This window comes from Pelophylax lessonae (genome assembly GCF_965119305.1).
Source record: "Pelophylax lessonae genome assembly, chromosome: 9".
Taxonomy (NCBI): Eukaryota; Metazoa; Chordata; class Amphibia; order Anura; family Ranidae; genus Pelophylax; species Pelophylax lessonae.
Genome location: NC_138776.1, coordinates 108,164,853 through 108,192,803, shown reverse-complemented (window position 1 = coordinate 108,192,803; position 27,951 = coordinate 108,164,853). Strand labels below are relative to the sequence as shown.

Below are 27,951 nucleotides of genomic sequence, written 5' to 3'. Positions count from 1 at the left end.
ACAGCATGATGCTGCCACCACCATGCTTCACTGTTGGGACTGTATTGGACAGGTGATGAGCAGTGCCTGGTTTTCTCCACACATACCGCTTAGAATTAAGGCCAAAAAGTTCTATTTTGGTCTCATCAGACCAGAGAATCTTATTTCTCACCATCTTGGAGTCCTTCAGGTGTTTTTTAGCAAACTCCATGCGGGCTTTCATGTGTCTTACACTGAGGAGAGGCTTCCGTCGGGCCACTCTGCCATAAAGCCCCGACTGGTGGAGGGCTGCAGTGATGGTTGACTTTCTACAACTTTCTCCCATCTCCTGACTGCATCTCTGGAGCTCAGCCACAGTGATCTTTGGGTTCTTCTTTACTTCTCTCACCAAGGCTCTTCTCCCCCGATAGCTCAGTTTGGCCGGACGGCCAGCTCTAGGAAGGGTTCTGGTCGTCCCAAACGTCTTCCATTTGAGGATTATGGAGGCCACTGTGCTCTTAGGAACCTTAAGTGCAACGGAAATCTTTTTGTAACCTTGGCCAGATCTGTGCCTTGCCACAATTCTGTCTCTGAGCTCTTCAGGCAGTTCCTTTGACCTCATGATTCTCATTTGCTTTGACATGCATTGTGATCTGGAAGGTCTTATATAGACAGGTGTGTGGCTTTCCTAATCAAGTCCAATCAGTATAATCAAACACAGCTGGACTCAAATGAAGGTGTAGAACCATCTCAAGGATGATCAGAAGAAATGGAAAGCACCTGAGTTAAATATATGAGTGTCACAGCAAAGGGTCTGAATACTTAGGACCATGTGATATTTCAGTTTTTCTTTTTTAATAAATCTGCAACAATGTCAACAATTCTGTGTTTTTCCGTCAATATGGGGAGCTGTGTGTACATTCATGAGGAAGAAGAATGAACTTAAATGATTTTAGCAAATGGCTGCAATATAACAAAGAGTGAAAAATTTAAGGGGGTCTGAATACTTTTCGTACCCACTGTATATATATATATATATATATATATATATATATATATATATATATATATATATATATATATATATATAATACGTTTGGGGGTTCCAAGTAGTTTTCTAGCAAAAAAAATCCTGATTTTAGCTTGTAAACACCAAGTGTCAAAAGTAGGCCCGGTCTTAAAGTGGTTAAACTGACCTCATTTACAGACGTTCCTCCCTTTGATCTAAATGAACCAAATGATACAATGTTTCTATTTATCCCGCAGCGCTCAGAAAAGTTGTGATAAACTTTACCATTCTGGTTTTTTTTTTTTTTCTTTCCTTTAACAGCTGTGAGCAGAGAATGGCTCTGCAACGTTACATTAATCGTAGAAATGCCGGATTAAGATTGTGAGGGGGGGCTGAACTGAGATCGCAATTTTTTTTAACATTTAATCATGCAGCTCTAAAACTTATCCTTTAAAGCTCAACTCTTGGCAAAAATGAGATGTAAATAGTACATTGTGTATCAATCCCCATACTCCGATTCCAAACACCTCTTCCTAAGTGATCCCACGGTGTTAATGATCAAAATTCCAGTTTCCTCTATGAACCAAGCTAGCATTTTTCCTGCTAGTTATCTTTTTGGGTACCAGACCCCTTACCACCCTTATGAGTTCTCCTGCTTCTGGAGCCTATGAGAGAGGACCAGGGCCACTGGAAGTCTCGCTTCCACAAACAGGAGGAGGTGTCCACGTCAGCAAGGCAGTGATGTGGACTCCCATCTGTAATTAAACAGAAAAAGAGTGGATTGGCCTGACAGCATCATGTGATTACAGCTTCAGGTAGAAGCAGGTGGAAGGCAGGGTTGGCCTTTAAAGATAGGGGCCCAAAACTAGTTGCTAACCAAGCTGGTTATTTGGTCCTGCAACAAGGAATGGACAGAAATGGCATTGCTGTGAAATGACCTAATGGCAATATAGGCAAAAGGTCTGGTCTATGCATTGGGACAGTGCTCAAAGAGCCTGTCCAGTGCAGCCTAACACATTGTGACCGGGTTCACAACATGAATTAGAACAGCCAATTTCTGTAACCAACTTACAGGCACAACACTTTATGATCAACCACCACCCACACAAAATTGACAAAGTAAAATAAATGTCACCAAGACCCACTGTGTAGGACTTTACCCAAGGCCTCATGCACACCGGGCGTTTGGCACTGAAGCATGAGACCCCCGTGTTTCGGTGCGGGTAAGGGACAGGTGCACCGTCCAGCCCGACCGCATCAAACTGCCTCTGCAGCCATACGATGCACCTAGTGGTATTAATGTTTGGCGCAGTACGTGCCCAGGGACCAATGCCCGCAATGCAAGCAGCCTGCGTCCCTGATATTACACATGATGGGAGTAACAGTGGTTTGAGGAAATCCCTTTTCAACAAATTGGTGTTACTTCTATCATGGGCAATACATATAACCACAAAAGGTGCTGAAAACAAAAATAAAGCAACTGAAAACCACTTTGCCATGAAGAAAGTAAAAAGATAGACAGTTATTATAAATGTTCTCTTCTTCTCAGCTGAGTGGAAATATGACAAGTAGATGGGAGTGATTTTTTCTTTTCTTTTCAAATAATATGAATGAATAACTGCAAATTGCAAGTGTGCACGGGAAAAGCATAATGTTATGTTTATGAACATTTCATGAACATTTCCAGGTCATCTTAAATGTGGATAGCGGAGTTCATCCACAATAAAATAGCACTTTAGCAATCGGCATCTTGTGAAATACTCAAAATAATGGAAGACAGTCTGTCAGGATCACAGATAGAATTTTAAATAGAATTCTGAATTCAGTAGGAGTGTCACTATGCTGAATAATCATCCACAGGGTCTTGGTACTTTTTCAAGTATTAAACCCCCATTTTTTTTTTTTTTAAAGGGTTAGTTCACCTTTACCAAAAAACATTCTACGCAAATAAGGGGTATCTTTAGATAAAAGCAAACTGCAGCTCTGACTAACGTTGAATAATGTCCTTGCTATAGCTGTACTCCATGTATGTACTTCCCAAAGCCTGACTGGAATACTCCCAGGGTGCAGCTAGGACACTGCTAAGTGAGGCCTAGCCATTACTGCTTACCTCCATCATCACAGGAGTGATCTCCCAAACACTGAGCTCAGAGCTACTGTGTCAAGAGAGAAAAAGCTCACTCTTGTGATGGTGGAGGTGAGTAGTAACAACTAGGCCTCACTTTAGCAACGTGCTGGGAGTATTCCAGTCAGGCTTTGGGAGGTATGTAAATGGCCTACACCTATAGTGCATCTGGAATATATTCACAGCGCTTCACTTTTTTTCCCCACATTTTGTTATGTTACAGCCAAATTTCAAAATGGATTTAATTCATTATTTTCCTTCAAAATTCTACAAAAAATACCCCATAATTACAACATTAAAGAAGTTTGTTTGAAATCTTTGCAAATGTATTACAAAAAAAAAAAAAAAAAACGCATGTACATAAGTATTCACAGCCTTTGCTAATTTCTTTGTTGAAGCACCTTTGGCACCAATTACAGCCTCAGACTTTTTGAGGATGACGCTACAAGCTAGGCTCACCTATTTTTGGGCAGTTTCTTCCATTCTTCTTTGCAGGACCTCTCAAGCTCAATCAGGTTGGATGGGGAGCGTCGGCGCACAGCCATTTTCAGATCTCTCCAGAGATGTTCAGCCTGGTTCAAGTCTGGGCTCTGGCTGGGCCACGCAAGGAAATTCACAGAGTTGTCCCATAGCCACTACTTTCTTATCTTGACTGTGTGCTTAGGGGCATTGTCCTGTTGAAAGATGAGCCTTCGTCCCAGTCTGAGGTCCAGAGCGCTCTGGACTAGGTCTCTGTACATGACTGCATTCATCTTTCCCTCGATCATAACTAGTCTCCCCGTTCCTGCCACTGAAAAACATCCCTATCGAATCATGCTGTTACCACCATGCTTCACTGTAGGGATGGTATTGGCCAGGTGATGAGCAGTGCTTGGTTCCTCCAGACATGGCGCTTGCCATTCAGGCCAAAGAGTTCAATCTTTGTTTCATCAGACCAGAGAATTTTGTTTCTCATGGTCAGAGTTCTTCAGGTGCCTTTTGGCAAACACCAGGTGGGCTGTCATGTGCCTTTTACTGAGGAGTGGCTTCAGTCTGGCCAGTCTACCATACAGGCCTGATCGGTGCTGCAGAGATGGTGTTCTTCTGGAAGGTTCTCCTTTCTTTATAGAGAAATGCTGGAGCTCTGGCAGAGTGACCATCAAGTTCTTGGTCACCTCCCTGACTAAGGCCCTTTTCTCCCAACCACTCAGTTTAACCAGGTGGCCCACTCTAGGAAGAGTCCTGGTGGTTCTAAATGTGTTCTGTTTATGGATAATGGAGGCCACTGTGCTCATTGGGACCGTCAATGCTTCTGTACCCTTCCCACATCTATGCCTCCATATAATCCTGTCTCGGAGGTCTACAGACAATTCCTTGGACTTCATGGCTTGGTTTGTGCTGGGACATGTAGGGCCTTATATAGACAGGTGTGTACCTTTCCAAATCATGTCCAATCAACTGAATTTACCATAGGTGGACTCCACTCAAGTTGTAGAAACATCTCAAGGAGAATCAGTGAAAACAGGAGCTCAATTTTGAGTGTCATAACAAAGGCTGTGAATACTTATGTACATGGGATTTTCTCCTTTTTTATTTTTAATACATTTGCAAAGATTTCAGACAAGCTTCTTTCATGTTTTCATAATGGGGTATTGTTTGTAGAATTTTGAGGAAAGTAATTTAATCCATTTTGGAATAAGGCTGTAACATTAACAACATGTGGAAAAGTGAAGTGCTGTGAATACTTTCTTGAAGCACTGTATAGCAAGGGCATTATTTATTTTATGTTATTCAGAGCTGCAGTTTTTTTTTTTGTACTGACACCTTACCTGCATAGGCAGTGTTTTTTGTAAAGATGCACTATAAAACATTACCTAGTAGTCAACAATTTGTTAAAGTTCTTACCCCACCACTTGCAGTTTACAACTTTCAATGTTGCTGGCTCCTGCTCTCTCAGTGCTGCTTCTCTGAACTTCCATTCTTTATAGGGAAAGAGTTAACAGTGGACAGAGAAGTCTACAGATGGTCTGTTAGCTTGAAGGAGGAAGAGGAGGAGCAGAGAAGTGCATTGCTATCATAGGCTAGGAAGCTGTGTGTTTCTATTGATGCACACAGAGCAGGGCTAAGTTTCCTAACCAGGGTTTAATAGAACTCTAGGGTTCCTCCAGAGGTTGCTAGGGGTTCCTTGAGCAAGGAGCACCTTCTGCCACTTCGATAAGTCGAAGACTGAAAATATTTATCTTTTTATCTATCTGTAAGAGTGTAATTCTTTCCAATGACCACAAATGTACAGAAGCATTCTTCCCACTGACTATCACACTAATGTATCATGACTTGTAGATATGCTAATTTTTAGTATGGTTCCCCGAGACTAGAACGATATTTTAAGGATTCCTTTTTTGTTGAAAAGGTTGAGACAGGCTGGTGTATGGAAACACAATGCTGACTCTTGCATGCAAGGGTGACTCCATAGTGTGCTGCAAGATAAAGGAGCCACCCTGTAATAGGAAACCAGAGGCAGCAGTCATGGCACCAACTTAAACTGGCCAAGGATTCAAAAAAAAAAAAAAAATGGATTAAATTAGCTGCTGAAATGCCTAAAAAAGAGAGTTTAATATTTTAAGTTTCTAAATATTAGTCTCCTTCTGTAACAGTCAGATACAGTATATGGATCTGTTTTACATCTAAGGTCACCCACACACAGTCCAATATTTACAAATGTAGCAGCCGATGAACTTTTGAATGACAGCAACACATTAAAGCACAGAGTGCTCATGACTACAGAGTTGGGAAATCTCTGGTTTTCAGGAATCATTTTCTTCTCTCCAAAGCCAAGCTTGGGTAGTTTCTGTGCATGCCTGGCAAGAGATCTGCCTATATGCAGCAGCCTAAAGGTGACCATACACTATACAATCATACAATTTGATTGTACAATCTCCTTTAGATATACCATTGACTATATTGTACAAGGATCTGCCTGATTTGATACAATTGCAATTTTTAGGTGTGTCCTCATATTACATAGCTGTAGCAAGTCTAAAGAGATTGTACAATCAGACTGTATACAGGCATACCCCGCTTTAAGTACACTCACTTTAAGTACACTCGCGAGTAAGGACACAGCTTGTTCAGCTTGGCATGACACTACTCCCGGTTTTTAACATTGGTGTCTATAGGAAATCTTGGTCAGCTTGACATGGCACTGCTCCCAAACCATAAGTGACAGGGATACCAAACTTAGGGAGCACCGAGAGGGGACCAAGGACTACAACATATCCTGTTCGTGGCTGGCCAGCTTGCCTAGGTAATCTACTATGTCATAGTCCTGTATCCCCTTAACGTGCTCCCCAAGCTTGGTGTCCTTGTCACATGGTTTGGGAGCAATGCCTTGCCAAGCTGACCAAGATTTCCTATGGAGCTAGTGTATTTACATGCATTGAGAAATGAAAAAAAGGTATTGCTTCACTTTAAGTACATTTTCGTTTTACATACATGCTCTGGTCCCATTGTGTACTTAAAAGTGGGGTATGCCTGTAGTGTATACCCTGCTTAAGGCCTAGTTTGCATGGGCTTCAGCTTGTATACAAGCAGTGATAACAAGCTTTTATGGAGCTTTCAGCAAGCTTTGAGCAGCTTTCTTGAAAAGCCTTTAAAAGTGCCCTTCAACTCCTGTTTGGAAAAGTTTAGAACAGATCTTACAGGGAATGGTGACTGTCCTTTTAAACAAGCTAACAGACTTCAGCAGGCTTTCTACAAGGGTCAAGTAGTGCTGAAACCTGCTAACAGCTTGTTTAAAGTGACAGTGAGAACTCCCATGAAGATCTGCGTTTACCATTCCAAAAGTCGAACTGAATGGTACTTTAAAAAGGTTCAGCAAAGCTTTCCAATAGCTCTGTAAATGCTTTGTAAAAGCTCCCTGTACACGTTGCTTGTACACAAAATGAAGCACATTTCTTCACATATCTCTGAACCCTATTACAGCCTAAGGGCTCGTTCATGAGTTCGCTCTCTGAAAAGCAATCCACTTTCAAATCGCTCTTCAGAGAGCATTTGACAGATGGAGAGGAGGTGGTGTATCGTGCTTTCACCAATTGCATCCCACACCAGCACTCTGCAATGCACACAGTTGTGGGGCCCTTGCATACCGGCCCCATTCACTTAAATAGGCCGTGTTTGGCGGGCACAACCATCAAGTAAAGCACATGTCTCTGCAGCTAAAGGGGGCAGAAGTAAAAGTGCAGCTCAACTATGAGATTTTACTGCAGTCCCCACTCCCAACCTTGAGTGTGAACAAGCCCTAGAGCAGTGATGGTGATCCTTGGCACCCCAGATGTTTTGGAACTACATTTCCCATGATACTCAACTACACTGCAGAGTGCATGAGCATCATGGGAAATGTAGTTCCAAAACATCTGGGGTGCCAAGGTTCACCATCACTGCCCTAGAGGATAGCTCTCCTATAGGAACACAAATGACAATTAAAAATCGGACAGAGTGGAAGATAAGGCCAACTCTTATTTCCTAACCCACCTATTGTGATATCCTGTATAAAAAAACCAAGCCGCTCCAAGCCCTGGAATTATCCAGACCATATATTTGGGTATCCATCCAGCTGCCTAACTGATAGCTGGCCCTGGCTCTTGACGCAAAGCTGAAGCCAGCTGCACCTGTCCCCTTTTCAGCCCGACGCTCCTGTGAGCGCTGGCGGAGGAGAGCAATGACTGGCAGTCACCGCTCTCAGTTTCAAGATTTCGGAGAACTTAGCGATCAGCAGTCATGTGATCGTTCAGTTCTCAGACTTTGAGCCGGTGGAGGACAGCTGGAGCCCCAGACCAATGCTTTAGCATTAAGGGGAGTATGGATGTTCATTTTGTTTTTTTACAAGTCCATATTTCTCCCTTAAAGTGGCTGTTAAGCCACAGAGTGCAATTTCTACAATACCCTCCATTACATTAACTAATATGCCCAGTGTATGTGGTTTTGTAAAAATATACCTTCTATAATGTATTTCTGAGAGCCACTCGGCACTCACGCGACTTGCCGCCTCTCTCTTCTACCAGTCTGACAGCTACAGTGGGAGGGGCCGGGAAACCACCGCAGACTTCAGCTGAGAGGAGGAGAAGAGGAGAGAGAGGCAGCTGGTAACACGAGTGCCGAGCGGTGCTCAGAAATACAGTAAAGAACGGCTATTTTTACAAAACCACATACACTGGGCACATCAGTTAATGTAATAGAGAGGATTGTAGAAATGATAGCAGCAGTTGGAGACGACAGGCAGGAAGTGGAGGGGGGGGGGGAGGGACAAAGAAGAGCTGCGGATGACCAAGTCACGTAAACTGACCACGGTGTCAGGGCTCATCAGCCATGATACACCGTGGTCAGTTTATAGGGTGAGGGCAGAAACAGGCAGGATCACCTAGGTATTTCAGGTGATATGGGGGGGGGGGGGGGCAAATTACACAGCACAAGCACTGTGCTGTATACCATGCTTTAAAGGAACAGGTTCCACTTTTTTTTTTTTTTTTTAAGATTACACACACTTCAACCCTTCCTGCTCCCTTATAATGTGCAAGATAAGAGTTAGGCTTTAAAGAAAACCTGTACTGAGAGAAATACAGGGAATGCCATTTCTGACTGACCTCTTAGGATTCTGATCACATGGCCATCTCTGGCTTCTATACTTTGAATACGAACCTCGGGAAAGCATACAGGATCAGGACAGTCACACCTTCCAATCTACATTCTAGTTACAAACATTGAAGCCAAAGGATTACCATGACAGGCAGGGTTCACAAGCGTCAGCCTCCACACTTCCTCACCCTAGGTTTCCTTCTCCCATGAGAAGTCAGCCCATTGCTGCATCCCCTTCTCTCTTCCCAAACACTGCCTAATAAAAGCAATATGCATTGTTCTTGTGAGATCATCATACAGTGCAGCAAGGTCATTCTCAGTATGGGGGAATAGCTAAACATTCCACCATTGCACTTCCAGAAAAGCAAAGATTTGATAATCCCCTTTTCTTGCCAACAATCCGATTGCACGCTTTGCTATCCCCACATGCAAGAGGTTAAAACAAAAGATGAGAACCATGCCAAGACTGTTTTCATTTTTTTGATGAGCGAATGACTGCCAATGAGAAATGCAGGAAGCGACTAGGGGGGAGCAGCATCCTGCTTCAAGACACAGGGGTTTCCAGCACACAAGGAACAAAATAAACACGCCTGGAGGAATGACAAAATGAGACCCAGATGTCTGAAAGCTTGCTATGTCAAAAGAGCAACATCCTTCTACGACTCAATGAGGAAGAGCTGGGTGACTTTAAGATGCAACAAAGTCAACATGTCATGAACAGCGCAATTAAAACATCGTTTGTCATGTCCCGTGTCATCTTCAACCCCAGACAATGGTTATGGTGTACATAAAACATTTAAATATTGCTGATGAATAAAGCTTCACTATAAATCCAGACAATGTGGTTAAATTATAAAAGCTGGGAGGAGAGACATGGATCTGTGTTTACCCAACCAATCAACTTCAGTTGGTCTACTGTGGGATGGAAACTGACAGCTGGCATATGTAAAAAAAAAAAAAAAAGACCTACAAATGCACTTCTGCATTCGTTAAAAAGTACGTATAGCCATAAATGTTATTCAAAATTTGATCAACATGGGGAAGGGTTAAAACCAGCCAGTTTATTGGTTTACTTTGTAATTCTTGGGGATATTTCCTCACTGGAGATGAGGGTGAATCTTTAGTCTCCGTTCACATATATGTGAATCGGATGCCTTTTGTACTGCACCAGATTTACATAACATGTGAACCGGCAGCCTTCTCAACACAGCCCGTTCATACAGTGCGGCTTTAAAAAAAAAGAGTCCCTGTGTTTTTCAGCCCGGATCAGGTGTGATTTCAAGTAAAAATTTGCACCTTAACCGATGAATAGAACTGCACCGGACTCCCATGCCTAAACTGAGCCCTATTATGAAGTTAGGGGAAATACCCCTTAGCTGTAAACCAGAACTCAAAAAAAAAAAAAAACAAAAGGCATTTTTGCCGAGCTACATTTTTTTCAGTTTGGCGTAATCTAAGTATGTATATGCCATACCTGTGGGATCTTATAAAAGCTGGAAAGAAATGTAGCAGGCACCGCTACTACAGTGGATGCCTCTATCTTTCAAGTCCCATGCCATGGTGCTGGCCTGCTGCTTTGTGAACACAGGAGGTGGTTCACTATACACAGTTGCTATTTGCATCCACTCAATGAATGCAAAGCATTCTATGACTGGATGAGGTGGAGAGGTGTGGTGAAGACGTTACCTCCCCCTCGCCCCCACATTATTCATGCGCTGCCTCATTAGGTGATCAGCAGGAACAGGCAGCCAGCCCTCTGATGACATAGGGGGAAGATGGTGGTGCGAGGCCCAGGATGCAGCAAAGCTGGATTTGCTGGGTGGGAAAATAGGTTTTTGAAAGACAACCAAGAGGACAAGAGAAGATGGGATAGAAACAGAATTAAGGGGGAGGGGGGGGGGGAGTGAAGTTCCTCTATAAATTAAAGCCACCCATCATTTTAAAGGAACATGAGGGAAATTTGTAACATGGATGGGGGTCCAGAGCACGTTTTACAGGAAGGGTCAAGATTTCTATATAAACTGGAGCTGTTTAAAGTACTGACATTTAGTTTTCACTCAAGGCAGCCTCTGATTTTGTATTTGATTTCATCATATTTTGATATTTTCTTTAAACAAGGCTTTCCTTATATTGGTATTGCATTTAAATTAAATGGATTTTATGTAAACTGCTCAATCACACTTTCAATCTGCTCCTGACACAACATCATATCTAAGCCAATACTGCTTGTTTTTGGGTTTTCTGAAGGTGTCATGGAAACAAAAAAATCAGATACTGTAACAGTGAGCATGTACATTGAAATCCTCAGCTCTTCCAATCCGCTCAGCATTTATATTTCAGACTAATGTGTAATGCATCAACCAGTGAGACATCTCCTAGCAGCTAGCTCTAAACTGATAGAGGGGCAGACCATAGGGCTAAACCTGGATTATATGCTACAAAATCTCTTTAGAATGCAGGATTGTCAGACACATCTTTAAAAAGGTAAACAAAATGCATCAACGCACAGATGAAAATTTACTGCTAATGCAGAAAGACACAAAGAACAATCACAAAAAAAAAAAAAAAAAAACACACACAATTAAGTAATTAAAAAACACAATGTCCACAACTCAAAAAAAAAAATTATATAGATTTTTTTCCCCTCCAACTATTTATCCAACCATAGCACACAAAGAGATTGCTTGCCTATGCAGTCTCTATGGGAGGGATGAACACTGTATATGGTTAAAACAGCAGCTTGATCACAAACAGATACCAGCTATATATATATATATATATATATATATATATATATATATATATGTGTGTGTGTGTGTGTGTGTGTGTGTGTGTGTGTGTGTGTGTGTGTGTGTGTATGTGTATGTGTATAAATATATATATATATATATATATATATATATATATACACATACACACACACACACACACACGCGCACCACTGATAAGAGAACATATTCTACTGAGCTAGCTAGCCCTTAAAGTTAATACCCAACTATTATTATTACAAATAGGACTGCATCAAAAGAACTTCACACAAATGTCTAATGAATATAAAAATGAACATTACAATATAAAATTAGGCTAATTTTTTTTTCTTTTTTTGAGCAAACAAAAAACTGCTCCCAACAGCCATTTTCTTAGTGTGGGCTAACAATGTAAAAAAAAAAATTTCAAAAATGTTGGAGGTTGCTATGGCAACACAGGCATTTCCTTATATCTCATCTTATATCATATGTACCATTAAAACAGTATCAAACATTCAAACTAAATTTTTGTAGGAGAGATTATGCTGGGCCTTGATACTATCGGCATGACAATGTACAAAGTGCTAGATCTCAAAACAGCCAATCAGATGACAGTTTACATTTATCACATAATAAATGGATATAATTGGATATTTTCAGTGGATTAAAAATCTGGCTTTGTAAATATGAAGGTGATCAAGGAAAGAAATGTTTTTTTTATTGAAAACAGGACAAAACCTGATGCTGTCAAATGTTTTTTTAATCTGTTGACAGAAAAAGATTCCCTCAAAGATTTGTCAACAAATGTATGGTAAATCTTGTGCGCATCTGACATCTGGCCCCAAGTAAATACGACAAAGGAATGGTAAATATTCCATAAATATGCAGATTTCAACAACTTTTTACTATTTTAGTTGTAAAAGTTCTATTCTGTTGACAGTGAAACATAAAACGATTGATTGGCTCCTGACAATGATGCTACTATGGAGCAATTACTACACAAAAATATGCAAGAACACCCAGTTACCTTTTCTAATGAAGTCAATTTATTGTCTGAGCACGTAAGGCAAAAGGGGCCAAACTACAGCCACTGTCATCACCATAGCAACTGCCAAAGTAGGATCTTCAATCGGCAGCCATGTTCAATAGGCTCAAACACATCAGCTAAAAGTGCATTTCTAAAATACATAAAGCCGGTAGTCAAAAAAAAAAAAAAAAGTGCTCATGAAGTCTCACATAAAATATAATTGGCAAATTTGCATGAGAAATGTATTCTATAAATACCTCCAAAAGATAAACAAAGTACAATAGAGTCTCAACATTTACAGGATGATTACACTGCACATATGGTTAAAATTAACAAGGCACTGCATAAGGTTTGTAAGCGAAAGAAAAAAAAAATATCAATTAGCCATCCCAGGGTTCTGCTAGAGCAAAACAGCTCTGGCATAAAGTCACTGCGACAGGATAGGTCATACAGTAATTTACTACGATACACAATCTGAAGTTGAGACATTAAATTTGGCAATAGCTGCGGGCATTGGTGGTGGTGGTGGGGGGGAGGGAAGGGTGCGCTGAGCTATGAGATGCCAGCTGTACAGAATTTCCTCCCAGCTGTTTGGCCTCTCTCCATACCAAGACGGAGAGCTGTTGGCACAGACTGAATGAGGAGGGAAAAATACTAAATAGCTTTAAAGAAAACAAAAAGGATACCTATCTAAATAAATGGAAATGATAATTTCAGCCGAATATTACTCAGAGCACTAAGGCCCCGTTCACATCAGTTTTCTGCTTGGCGTTTATATGTGCGCTGCAATGGAACTCTATTTGAACGCACACTTTCATGAAAGCCCTGCATGCTGCATCTTTGAAGCGCTTTCATAAAACGCACGTTCTAATAGAATTTAAAGCGGAGTTCCGGGCACAGAATCTTTTTTTTTTCAATCTCCCCCTAACAATCACCCTTACACATCGATACATCCGCTAATCCTGGTTTGAATGGTGAAATAATGAGTTTGCAAGAATAAAATCTTACTTTATATAATTTCTGATGTGCGGCGCCATCTTTGTTGTGGATTGCCGAGTCCGTTGTGGGGAAATGTCTTCCCTTCTTCCTGATTCCAGTGGGCATAGGCCTGTGAGTCAAGAAATGAGAACAGTGGTCGGCCGCCCATGTGACTGCAAAGTGCATCATGGGAGCGCCGAGGAAGAGCTCCCAGGACGCATTGCGGCACGGAAGTGACGAGGAGAGCCGAGGCACAGGAGGGAGGAAGTCCTTTGAAAGGTGAGTATACAAACCTCTGTAAACAGGTAAGTGAAAAAAAAAAACTATGGGAATATCCAATTCTGACTCAGCGGAGGGTAAGGAATACAATGCAGTAATTATTAGAAATTTAATTTTGTGCCCGGAACTCCGCTTTAATGACAGCTCATTCTAAAAATGCATGTAAAACACTAATAAAAATGCACCACTCTAAAGATAATCTGGCCTAACAAGACAAACTCTAGGAAGCTGGAAGGATGCTCTTGACAACACCAAATCAAACTCTATTTTTCAAGTGTGAAATATAAAATGAAAGAAGGCATGTGTGGATACTTTGGTCAACACAGTCACTTAATTGTGCTACTTAACCAAATATGTCCAATAGTAGGTGTAATTAGGATGAGCACAGTGTAGTAAGGCATTGCAATCCTGCTCAGATAAACGAATGATGTCTTTCGGCTGTATTGTAGGAGTACTGTACTCCAGACATTGCACTTTATTTATCCTTGCACATTGTCCTAATTTTAAAATACTGTATACCACACCCGTATCAACAAGACCTTCCAGAACAAAGACCCCTGGTGCCCAACACAAAGCCAATGGGCCACATGCAGCCACCAGCTTGCTATGTTTGACCCTCCATGGGCTGGGTACACCACCTGATGCACATCAGAAGTTTAAGCAGTACCAGTGCTGCCTACAATTTCTGCCCCCACACATTCCAAGCAACGGTGGTAGTCATGCCCCCCGCCAATCAGCATTGCCACCCCAGTTTGCAATGTTAGTGTATTGCATGCTATACCAGTGGGGGGGGGGGGGGGGGGGGCGGCTTCAGGGAAGTGGAAGGTGTCAGCTTGGAGCCTTAGAGACTGTGACTGGGTTTAGCAACTCTGATGACTAAACCAACCTTGATGAAACGTTTCTTCACAGACTAACAGTAGGAGTCACCTTATCAGTGACTACCAAGTTGCTAGTCGCTCTGAAGTACCTTCTTACATTAGTGGTCAGTGAGTGCCCTCTTACATTCACCGACAACCATTATGTGGGTATGTTATTATGCTAGGGGTTATTATTGCATCCACCGACCCTAATGCTGGGGGCAAATCACACATCCACCGACCCCAATGCTGGGGGGCAAATCACTGCATCCACCGACCCCAACGCTGGGGGCTAATCACTGCATCCACCGACCCCAACGCTGGGGGCTAATCACTGCATCCACCGACCCCAACGCTGGGGGCTAATCACTGCATCCACCGACCCCAACGCTGGGGGCTAATCACTGCATCCACCGACCCCAACGCTGGGGGCTAATCACTGCATTCACCGACCCCAACGCTGGGGGCTAATCACTGCATTCACCGACCCCAACGCTGGGGGCTAATCACTGCATTCACCGACCCCAACGCTGGGGGCTAATCACTGCATTCACCGACCCCAACGCTGGGGGCTAATCACTGCATTCACCGACCCCAACGCTGGGGGCTAATCACTGCATCCACCGACCCCAACGCTGGGGGCTAATCACTGCATTCACCGACCCCAACGCTGGGGGCTAATCACTGCATTCACCGACCCCAACGCTGGGGGCTAATCATTGCATCCACCGACACCAACGCTGGGGGCTAATCATTGCATCCACCGACACCAACGCTGGGGGCTAATCATTGCATCCACCGACACCAACGCTGGGGGCTAATCATTGCATCCACCGACACCAACGCTGGGGGCTAATCATTGCATCCACCGACACCAACGCTGGGGGCTAATCATTGCATCCACCGACACCAACGCTGGGGGCTAATCATTGCATCCACCGACACCAACGCTGGGGGCTAATCATTGCATCCACTGACACCAATGCTGGGGGCTAATCATTGCATCCACCGACACCAATGCTGGGGGCTAATCGTTGCATCCACTGACACCAATGCTGGGGGCTATCGTTGCATTCACCGACACCAATGCTGGGGGCTATCGTTGCATCCACCGACACCAATGCTGGGGGCTATCGTTGCATCCACCGACACCAACGCTGGGGGGCTATCAGTGCACCAGTGACAGTAATGCCAACAAAGGGGCTTGTTGTGCTCCTATTTTCTCTTCATTGCGCACTGAGGTAAAAAATAGAGCAGAATTTACAATTCACGTCAATGTATGAAAACAAGCTGCTTATTGTGCAGCCCTTTGGAAGTGGCAGAGGCCGCACATGAGGCCCCCGTAGATTTTCCAAGTTAAAAACCACTGCAATAGACAAAATACCCCATAAGATTTATGTGGGCAACCACCAGTGTTTATTGGGGAAGGGGGTATAGTTAGCCCCCATGTAAGAAATGTCATTCAGGTCTCTGGCTACACAATTGGCAATCAAGTTGCCTATCTTTGAAGGGGTTAAATGAAATTCTATAACTACAAAAAATGCTCGATAGGGAAGACAGTTGTCTTAATAAAACTGGAGTACTGTTTGAATGATTTAGTATCCTGGAGAGCACAATGCTGCATAATATGAAGGCAGTCGCCTGACCTCAGTGAACCTTCTGCAATGCTGGGGGAAGGGAAAGGATGCCTATGTGTCCTCTTCTTTTCTCTGCACACAGACACTTCCATTAAGGTAAATACACATGGAGGCAAAAGCAATGTGTGAAGTACAGCAGCCATCCTGAATTCATTATTCACCAACATGTCTATATTGACTTGAAGTGACGGCTAGGAGTTACTACATTACTTCTCCCCCTATTTCTATAGTCACTATGCTGGCATAGACCACAATATTATGTGAAATGTCTTAGTAGATTTTATGGCAGCTACTTTTATAGTGCCTAACCTGAGCAATGCCAAACATCACTAATGCAGGCAGAAACACACTTGTATTGCCCTTTGAAGAGCAATGCATGTTAGATCACTCTTTAGAGGGTGTTTGACAGGCCTATTTTAACATCTAAAATTGCACACTAACGTGCCACAACCTTAATGCATTTGCTGTGCAGCACCATACAGGTGAAAAGGGCCACTATCTGTACTAGTCACCGCAAGCAACAGTGGGGATAAATTTTGCTGTAGCACATGTACACGCCGATCATTGCTTTTCTGACAAAGGGGGAATGGTTGGGGGATTCTAAAACACTGCTTACCCAAGTGTTTTTACCTCCCCCAAATCACAAATGTATACAAGACCCTAGTTCTTTTTCACACAGGCAGCCGGAGACGGTAAAAACAGGTGGCTGAACCACAGTTTTATTTCTCCCTGGCCGCCGACAAAAAGCAAAAAATACAACCAGAAGAGACTGCTCAAATGCAGAGGCTGTGATGCTTTGTATTGTGGCCACAGTAAATGTTATGTGTTATGCTGAGCTGACTAATTTAGCGTATTGATTTTTTTTACTATACATTTGTCTAATATATCTGTATTACCAATATATATCCATTTTTACTCATATATGAACATAGCTCCAGCAATAGTAATGGTAATATTGTAATGTAATACTTGATCCTTTTATTTTCAGTGCAGCTATTTTATTTCATTTTCTTGTTTTACTTCCTGTTTCCAGTAGTAATGTTGTATTCCCTGATACTGGCAGTCTGCAAGCCAAGGGTTAATGGCTCAGCTATGTCTTCTTTGATTTTTCTCTCCCCTCCTGCCCTTCTAGCTCTATGCAACAGCTCAGCTTTCTCCCTTCTTCCCCTCCCATGTTCCTCCCCTTCCTGCCATAAGTCCATCACTTCCTTTCACTGTCCATGCATTTGAAGAGGACAAGTCCCTGGAAACTCATCATGAACACCCCCTCTCCTGACATCCACCAGGCATTTTGACAGCTGCCAGCCTAGAACGTTGCTGAAAATACCCATAGAAATATAAATTAAGCTGCGCTTAGGAATATTTGTTTCGTCTCCACAATGTGAAAAATTAATCAAAATTAACGTGAATGATAAATAAGAATGGGCTGCTGCTGGTTAAACAAGGTGATCCTTTATACAAGTATGAGTAATACCCATACTTGAAGCTGGCTGACTGCCTGTCATCCTCAGTGATGTCTACAGCCTCACACTGATTACAGCTGCTTGGTCCCAGGTGTTCCCTACCCATGCTGTTTCATGCTAACCTCTATGTAAATGTGCTGCTGTTTTTAATAAAGTGTTTTTAATTTGATATGGACCTCAGCGCCCTGCTTTTCGTTTTCTTCCACACTGAGATGATCCTACCCAGATCTTCTGTGGGAGCTGCAGAGGTTCCAGCCTCGGTTCCTTCTCCTGTTCATCCATACCTCTACCCTGTTGGTGGTCTACAGATACAGATGAAAGTTCCAACGGACCAAGGGACTATGCACTTCTCCTAGGAGCGCCGTATGTACTGTGTACACTCTTTGGATCTGCTATATATGCCGAGCTGACTGCCTGGCACACTTCACCATTCAAGTCAATAAGGCCATGAGGCAACAATCAGCCAAATGGGCACATTAGCCCCCCTATAAACTGCTGTTCTGCTGAATAGTAAAAAAACAAACAGCAGCCAGGAGGAGGTGCCAAGATCAACTCTTGAATGTCTGACAGAGGTTGCTTAGCAGCACTTCAAAAATTGATCCAACGTGTATCACTTTGATAAAAAGCAAATAAATAAATACCCGCTACAGTCACAAACTTATAATCTAGTACATTCGATAACTCACCTGAACTACCTAATAGGCTAATATATTGGGGACAATAAAATATACCTTAGGTGTATTTAATATTACCCTGGTCTCGCAAGAAAAGCTGTACAGAGCACTCTGGATCAAACCTCAGTGTGACCCCCCACTACAGTACCCTGTGCTAATCGAACAGATTAAAATTAGCCTTTACAATTCTCTCTCAACACGGAAACATGATTTTTTCCCATGGATCAATGTTTTCCCAAGTGTGAATCAGGCAGATCTGATCTTTGGCTAAGGAATCTTGGGCTGCTGGACTACATTGCAGTCACACAGGCTGCTATGGCTCTTATAAGACCCCTTACACACGGGGCAGACTGTTAGGTGGATCCCCCTGCTCAGTGGGTGATCTGTCCACTGATCCCCACTGAGCAGGAAAATGACAGGTCTGTGTCCGCTCCGCTGATACAGAGTGGACCCAGACACAGCCTGCTGTTCTCTATGGGGCGGTTGGATGGAAACACACTGCCGCAAGATGGATGGGGAAGGGATCGCCATCCGTCTTTTTGGTGGACCAAATTGGATTGGAAGCAGACAGGCGTAAATGGACACATGTTTGTTTACATCCGCTTCCTCCTAGGAGAAAAGAGGGTGGTCCAATCGCCTGAAAAACAGACCGGCGGACCCGATTGATCCACTCATGTGAAAGGGGCTTCACACTCTAGAAATAACTAATAGCACCCCTTATTTAGGAAATTGCAGGAGTTGACCTTTTCGTCTTTTATAAAAAGGTGAACACACCTTAAATGTGGTGGCTGCATTGCATGCACATGCATTGTTTTTTTATTTTTATTCTCCTTTGGTTTGCACATAACGATCCAGTCAGCAACATACTTCCTGTCTTGGGGTGTCTACACTTCGGCTGGAGGAGCAACAGACACCTTTGTACAGCAGCATTGGGGAGAGAGCAGTGTTAGATGCACTAACAGATTTGGATGGACTTGACTAACAAATTACACACCTTATAAAAACCTAAAAGCCACAGACAGAACCATCCACCCCTACTGAGGGACATATACCACCATGTCTTTAGCTCTTCCTATTTCTAGTCTTTCTTCACCTTCCAGCCATCATTTCTAGTGCTGTATAACCCCCCCCCCCCCCCCCCAATGAGAAATGAAGCTCCGAGAGGAACTGCACAGCTAGAAAACGACAGTAAATCACATGAAAACGGGTGGTGGGGAGGGCTAACAACGCCACAACAACAAGACTGGAGAAGAGAAGAAGAAAATGGGACTATACAGAGAGCACATCTGTAGCTATACATCCAGAGACTCAGATTGTTTCTATTAAGCTAGGGGGAGGGGGGAAGAATAATATATCACACAAGCAGGCTGAACTGGGGCCTTCTGGAAATAAAAAGGAGGCTGTTTTATGATCAAACATACTGACAGTTAACCCCGTCTTCACTAGGAAAGCAAGGGATTGAAGTGTATTAGGATGTTCAGCAGCACAGGAGTAAAATAAAAGCACTGAAAACTACAATATACAGATAATAGAAGTAATAGCATTCATGATCCAAATAACTTTTTATTTTTTAAGGGTTCTGCTGTCAACTGCTGACTCTTTGGCTACGTTCACAACACATGCATGCATTTAGGGACACTGACACTTACCTCGCTTAAAGTGAAAACTCAAGAAACCCTTGTTTGTACCCACAGTGTAAGGGTTAACTGCTCATCTACCTCTAGAGACCTGTAAAGCACCTTTGCCTGCCCAATCCCCTGCTCCTGTAGGCTCCTCCATGCTACTAGCCCAGTCCCTGCACCCTCTTCTCCCCCATGCTCTGGCAGTGTAAGGTCCTCTGACATCAAGGCCGATGCAGGGATCCTTGACCTGCAATGGACGGGGGAATGCTGAGGAGACGTCCATCTCCAGAGCATGGGGGAGCACAACATGCTGGAGGACAGGGAGAGTAAGGCTCCATTCACACTACCACGACTTGTCAGGCGACTTTTCAGCCTGACAAGTCGCGGTCCCTCGCGTTCCATTGACTGCTAAAGGACCCGTTCTAATAGGAGCGACACAAGTCGCTCCGACTTAGAAAAAGGGTCCCGTACTACTTCGGGGCGACCTCGGAGCGACTCGCATAGACATTCATTATATGAAGTCTGTGCAAGTCGCGCCGAAGTCGCGGTGCACGGGACTTCACAAGTCGCCCCCGAAGTAGTACAGAGTCGTGCCGCTGCAGTGTGAATGGGCTCTAAAACTGCATTTCTGTCTCCTAAACATAAACAAGCAGTAAACCTTTGTAATGCAGGCACAGCCCCAGTGTAAAGAAGGGTTTTAAGGTTTCCTGGAGTTGGGATTTAAGACAGAAAGGGGGTTGATTTACTAACATTGGAGAGTGCAAAATCTGGTGCAGCTCTGCATAGAATGCAATCAGCTTCCATTTTGTTTTTTTGTCAAATTTTTTCAATAAGAATAACAAACATGTTCTACTTACTACCTGCTCTGTGCAGTTGGTTTTGCAAAGAGCAGCCTTGATCCTCCTCTTCTCAGATCCCTCTTTGGCTCTCCTGCCCCTCCCTCCCTTTTGAGTGCCCCCACAGCAAGCAGCTTGCTTTGGGGGTCCTCATTGGCTAACTGACTTTGATTGACAGCAGTGGGAGCAAATGGCGCCGCTGTGTCTTGGCCAATGAGGAGGGGACTCCTGGACATCGCTTGATTGAGAAGGGGTTTGGGTAAGCATTAGGAGGGGGCTGAGGGAGGCTGCTGCACACAGAAGAGTTTTTGCCTTAATGCAAAGAATCCATTAAGATAAAAAACCTTCTGACTTTACAAACTTTAAATTGAACAAACTGAAGTTAGAAGCCGATTGGCTAACATGCACAGCTGCACCAGATTTTGCACTCTCCAGTTTTAATAAATCAACCCCAGTGATGGTAGTGTTTGAGGAAATTCACCTTCACCGTTCCAGCAATCCCATGCTGTCTCTTCTGCAGTTTGCATTAAAACATATGGTGCTATAGATCATCAGGGAGTATGTGACCTTCTCCCATGATGCAGTATCAGTCACTTGGAAAGAGTGCTGTCACTTGACAGAGTATGCAAGGAAGAAAGCACAAAAGCAGGACATATAAAATCTATATTTAATTTTATTAAGAATCTTGCATCGGAAATATTCAACGCGTTTCGGGAGTTCAAAAGGTCTACCTTCTACAGGGACTAGCGAACAAAGCATGTATTGGACTGATACTAATCACCCTTCAGAAACCCTCAAAATGTATGATTGCCCCAGAAGAGGGGGTGGCGTCCCCATTCCTTCTCATCTCCTAAAAAAGGTGTGGCTTAGCCCTAATTTAAAGGTGTATAAGCCCATTTATCAAATGCATGTTTGCTCCTCTGCTATGAAGTTAACAATTATTACTGATTCCTGACATTTAGAAGACGACATTTAAAGAGAAAGTCCAACCCCTCCCACAAAAACAATTAAAAGTCAGCAACTACAAATACTGTAGCTGCTTACTTTTAATATTAGGACACTTACCTGTCCTGGAATCCAGGGATGTTGGCACCCCAGCCGATGTTTCCATCGGCTCTCTGGTTCTGCCGCTGCCACTGCCTGTAAGGGAAACCGGCAGCGAAACCTTGCGGCTCCACAGCTGGCTCCCTACCGCGCATGCACAAAGTGTGCTGTGCTTTGCGAATGGCCTGGTGGCGGGGGAAGGAGGAGGAGGGTTGAACTTCCAGGTGATCTCCCTATGGAGAAACCACGGTAACCGGGTACCCGCTTCTCCCTCCCCCCGAGAGGTGTCACATCTGGCACCAGAGGGGGGGAGATAGATAAGCAGAGCTTCCCTTCTGGGGTAGAGCTCCGCTTTAAGTAGAAACAGACCCCAATACCTTTAAAGTGGGTAAACAGAAGTTTGGAAGCCCAAAGTAATCCAATAATAAAAGCTAACTGCTTAGTTCCATTCTAATGTTTGACTGAGTTTTACACCTATTAGACTGTGACAACAATATTTAATGGGACATATTAGACATGCAAGTAGGACCCTCAGCATGATTGAACAAAAGCAAAGTGACTTTTCTGTGCTAGAACTTGTACACAAAGAGGCCCACTCACTTCTGTTATAAAGGCTGCAGCCAGCAGCTGGTTAATACAGGCAATATTTGGAACGAGCAGGTCGCCAATACTGCAAGCCTGGATCCATTCTTACACCAACGGCATGTTAGTCCCCACCTCCTCCCTCACAAAAAAAAAAAAAAAACACTTAAGTCCTCTCCCCCAGAAAACTTTGACTGTACCCTATGCCATATTTTCAATAGCTATTGCAGTATCCCTCTTAAAGTATCGTTTGCATGATTTTCACATGCTTCCTTTCTTATTTGTAGATTAAATGCAGAAATTAGATTTGAGCAATCTCCATATTCTACTACGCTCACTCAGTTTCTCAGCTTAACAACTGCTAGGACAAGATATCAGCCACAGAGGGAGTGCATTGTTTTTTTTTTCATGAGCTGACATGCTCTAATGGGCCATACACACTATACAATTTTCTTTAGATTTTTTCCTTCAGACTTACCAAAACCATATAATATGAGGTCAAACCTAAACACTTTCAATTTGTATGCAATCGAGCAGGCCCTTGCACTACATAGAAAAGGTACATCTAAAGGAAATCTGACAACAAAAGTTGTATAGTGTGTATCCAGCTTAAGTCTTGGTTCACACTGGTGCGATGCGGGAAACCCTGCAAATCAGTTTCCGGACCCTGCATCGCAAAGGAATCACACAGTGGTACTACTGAGATCAGCCAATCGCTGGGGGTGTCAATGTAAAGTTAATGACACCCCCAGATTGGTTCGAAGATCGCAGTGCAAACTGTGAAATGGTGCAGGAATTGGATCGCATAGGTGTGAACACCCATGCAATCAGATTCTAGTGCGGACAAAAAAAAAAGGGTCCTGCACCATTTTGGTGCGAATGAAATGCGATTTCAGCCATATATTTTGTATGGCTGAAATTGTATCGCTCAGATATCGCATGTGATCTGTACAGTGATGCGATGCGAATCACATGCGATGTCTGGCATCGCACTAGTGCAGTGGTTCTCAACTCCGGTCCTCGGGACCCACTAACAGGCCAGATTTTAAGTATTACCTTGGGGGATGCAGACTAGAATACTGCAATCACTGAGAAGCAAATGAGATCACCTGTGATGTAATTTAGTTATCTTGCAAACCTGGCCTGTTGGTGGGTCCCGAGGACCGGATTTGAGAACCACTGCACTAGTGAACCGGCACTAAAACTTGCAATCGGAGGATGGAGCACAAAAACTGTAGCACTGCAAAACAGCCCAGATATGCAATGAGGAAAGCAGGCTGTCTCCATATACCTCTATATAAAAACAAATACACTGGTTAAATGGCTGGCACTCCTGCCTGCAACAACAAGGGCTCATGCACACTGCAGCTAAAAGAAAATCTGCTTTTACAGGCGTTTGAGTGAGCTTTTATTTCTAAGGGCTAATGCACACTGCAAAGGGGTTGGGGTTTTTTCCTGCTTGCTTGCTCATATGCCTGTAAACGCCTGAAAACGTCTATAGTGTGTACAGACACATTGGCTAACATGGAGGGGAATTTCCAGGCAGAAAAAAAAAAGTTAAAAAAAAAAAAAAGCGCAAATGCCTGTAGGAGTCTGCTGCAGTGTCCATGAGCCCTTAAAAAGGTCCTCATTCAGGAGGCTATCTGAATGGAGCTTGCAAGGGTTTCCTCTGGGTACTCTGGTTTCCTCCCACACTCCAAAGACATGCTGGTAGGTTATTTGGCTCCTGACTAAATTGGCCCTACTATGTGTATGTATGCCTTTCAGGTAGGGACCTTAGATTGTAAACTCCATAAAGGCAGGGTCTGATGTGACAAGTGTTGCATAAATTGTTGGTGCTATGTAAATACCTGTAATAAATAAAACACATAAGATTATTTTCATCAATATGAAGAAAAAAAAAAAAAAAAAAAAAAGATAATATATCATCTTTTTTTAACCTCAAGAGCTAGAACTTTAAAATGACCCAAGTAGGTGACGCAAGCTATAAAAAAAAAAGCCTCTTTAAATATTTATTTCCCTCACTGCTATTTGCCAAAAATGTTTACAAGGGCAACATATCCCACTTTTTTCATCAAAATATCAGTCATTATGGAAACAAACAATTTTGCAAACAAAACTTAAAAAATAAACAAAAAACAAAACAGCCAGAGAAAATGAAAATTAACACACAAAAGGGTGAGATGTCCATTCTATATTGTTTTGTTGTGTAGAATAATATTCTGCAAAACATCTTCACTTTTGTTCAGACTGAGCAGCAAACCAGATGTATGGTGCCAGGAACTCTATATGCTTACATACAATACAAATTCCTTGCAGCAGCACAATAGAGCTGAACTAATTCCAGTATAAGCACTTGTACAGATCATCAACTATGGAGCTCATATAACTTAAAAGTAAAAACAATAAAAAAAATAAAAATTGCAAAAAAAGTAATGGAGGGTCTACACAAGTACATCCTTCAATACAAGCAGTAAACCATAACACAACCGCAGGACACCCCATAAGTAAAGTATCCCAGTATAAAACAACTGCCATGGAGCTACAAGTCCCGGCACACACTCTGAGGCATCCAGAGCTGTACATAAACAAAGGTATCTCAGGAGAACAGACATGTGCTGTAAGTGAAAACTCCCAGCATGTCAGCCCTCAACCTCCATCCAACGACTGTAGAACAATTAGACTCAGCATGTCCAAAAGCCTCTGATACAGGAGGGAGAAGTAACTATGGTTTCTCCATCTGCTGTGGAACTGCAAGTCCCAGCTATGACTTTAGTGTTGGTGCTTATTCAGCTGGGACCTGTACCATAGGAGCTGTCACTTGGTTACCTACAAATGTCAGTGACAATCAACAGTCTCAGTAACAAACAACCACCCCATTAAAAAAAAAAAAAAAATTCTCCCAGTGGCAGCACTGCGGGGACACTGGGCTCCCAGAGACAGGCAATATATTAGTTTCCAGCTGTAAAAGTTTTCAGCACAAAGAGCAATGCTCTACCCTAGGAACCCTCATAGTAACCATCCCTGAATCTCTAACCCCAGCTGTCCCCATACACATCTGGAAGTAAAGTCAATCCCTTGTTTGTGTACTCACCTCTCCTGTGCCAGAATCCTCACAGCCTACAACTACCCTTTCCTGCCCTGCAAGGTACCAGTCCTCATGTCACAATCTACTGATTACACATCAGAGCACCGGGCACTCAGCCACAGAACACTGACACCAGTCACCCAGCAGTGGTACCGGCAACACCAGTACCCAAGAACAGGAAGAACCAGGCACCTGGTACCAGAGCTGGGACACCTGACAGCAGGGAACCTCAGCAGGGACACAGTACCAGAGCAGGGCAGGCACAGGGGGGGGGGGGGGGGGGTCACAGGAGTAGAGAAAGGACAACTCTGGGGACCCCAACAGCAGATTGAGGGTCCCAGCAGCAGAGCAGAGACCCCAGGCTCCCAGCAGCAATAAAAGGGACCTGGGAGCAGAGCAGGGACCCAGGGGCTCCCAGGAGCAGAGAAGGAAACCTGGGAGGAAAGTCGGGACCACAGACTTCCAGCAGCAGATTAGGGACCCCTGGCTCCCATCAGCAGAACAAGGACCCTGGGGCTCCTATGAGCAGAGCAGGGACCCCATGCTTCCAGTCTTAGAATAGGGACCTCAGGAGCAGTGCAGGGACCCCAGGCTTCCAGCATTAGAATAGGGACCTCAGGATCAGTGCAGGGACCCCAGGCTCCCAGGACCAGGGAGAGTTCCATCCAGGGCTGCCCCAGTGGTCCCCGCAGAGCCAGGGAGGAAAGCCCCCCCCGGAGAACTTACCGTCAGGTCGGGGTTGTTGTTGTCCCGGTGAGACACGGCTCGTATGACCCCGGTTCTCCATCCCCAGCGTCCGATCTGAGCGATCTCCCCGATCTCCGGCGGCTCCTCTCCTCCTCCTCGGACCACACATACAAAGCGCTTCCCAACCAGTTCCGGCCGCGGTCCCAGCGCCATGGCCTCCAGTCCCGGGAAGAAAAGACGGGAGGATCCAGCGAGCCCTCCTTCTAGCAGCGGCCGCTCATACTGCACGGCTCCCCGGCTCCCAGCTGCCCGAGTCAACTGTGTGCCGGTGTGATGAGGAACGCCGCATCCCCCGGATCCCTCTGCACGTGCACGCTCCTCGCTCGCCCCCGCCGGCAGCCGGGCAATGCTGTATGTGTGTCTGACAGCAGGCTGGGAGCTACAGGAGCCTGTCACGTGATCCCCCATTCTGTCCAATCACACCTCCCCTGCTGGGACTCCTTCACATTGGTGCTTTATCAAATGCAATATGTTTTTTTTTTATGCATATTGCATTTTTTAGCACATTTCAATGATGCGATTTCTAATACGAGCTGGATCGCGTTGAATCGCAAGACAAGTGAAATAACATCAGTTTCTATCGATTCGTCCACATACTATACACATACATAATGCAATTTACATGCGCTTTCATCCCTGCTTACCTGGGAAAAAATTGACGTATAACTCAAAAAACGCACCACAAAAACATGCGGCACATTTCAATTGACTATAATGGAAGGTGTGTTTTTCAAAGCGAGCATCATAAATGCAGCAAGCAAGACTTTTGAAAAACACAGAGAAGTGATCACATTGAGTTTAAAGGGAAGTATTTTTCCTGCTCCTGTCGCACTGGAATGGTGTGTTTTAGCACGGCAAAAGCGCACCAGGGAGAATAGAGCCTTACCAGGGAGAATAGAGCCTTACCAGGGAGAACAGAGCCTTACCAGGGAGAACAGAGCCTTACCAGGGAGAACAGAGCCTCACCAGGGAGAACAGAGCCTTACCAGGGAGAACGGAGCCTTACCAGGGAGAATAGAGCCTTACCAGGGAGAACGGAGCCTTACCGGGGAGAATAGAGCCTTACCAGGGAGAACGGAGCCTTACCGGGGAGAATAGAGCCTTACCAGGGAGAACGGAGCCTTACCAGGGAGAACGGAGCCTCACCAGGGAGAACAGAGCCTCACCAGGGAGAACAGAGCCTTACCAGGGAGAACAGAGCCTTACCAGGGAGAACGGAGCCTCACCAGGGAGAACAGAGCCTTACCAGGGAGAACGGAGCCTTACCAGGGAGAACGGAGCCTTACCAGGGAGAACAGAGCCTTACCAGGGAGAACAGAGCCTAACCAGGGAGAACAGAGCCTTACCAGGGAGAACAGAGCCTTACCAGGGAGAATGGAGCCTTACCAGGGAGAACAGAGCCTTACCAGGGAGAATAGAGCCTTACCAGGGAGAACGGAGCCTTACCAGGGAGAACGGAGCCTCACCAGGGAGAACAGAGCCTTACCAGGGAGAATAGAGCCTTACCAGGGAGAACGGAGCCTTACCAGGGAGAATAGAGCCTTACCAGGGAGAACGGAGCCTTACCAGGGAGAACGGAGCCTCACCAGGGAGAACAGAGCCTTACCAGGGAGAACGGAGCCTTACCAGGGAGAATAGAGATCACATTGAGTTTAAAGGGAAGTATTT

General features: G+C 44.1%; 1 protein-coding gene across 1 annotated transcript in view; it reads right to left on the bottom strand.

The window, feature by feature from the left end:
- The window catches only part of JMJD1C (jumonji domain containing 1C), a 490,497-nt gene extending 463,916 nt beyond the window's left edge, over positions 1 to 26,581 (bottom strand). Inside the window, exon 1 of the mRNA XM_082267995.1 lies at positions 26,263 to 26,581. Coding sequence (XP_082124121.1) covers positions 26,263 to 26,436 — 174 coding nt within the window. The 5' untranslated portion in view covers positions 26,437 to 26,581. The remainder of the gene's footprint in view (positions 1 to 26,262) is intronic.
- Positions 26,582 to 27,951: the final 1,370 nt, after the last annotated feature.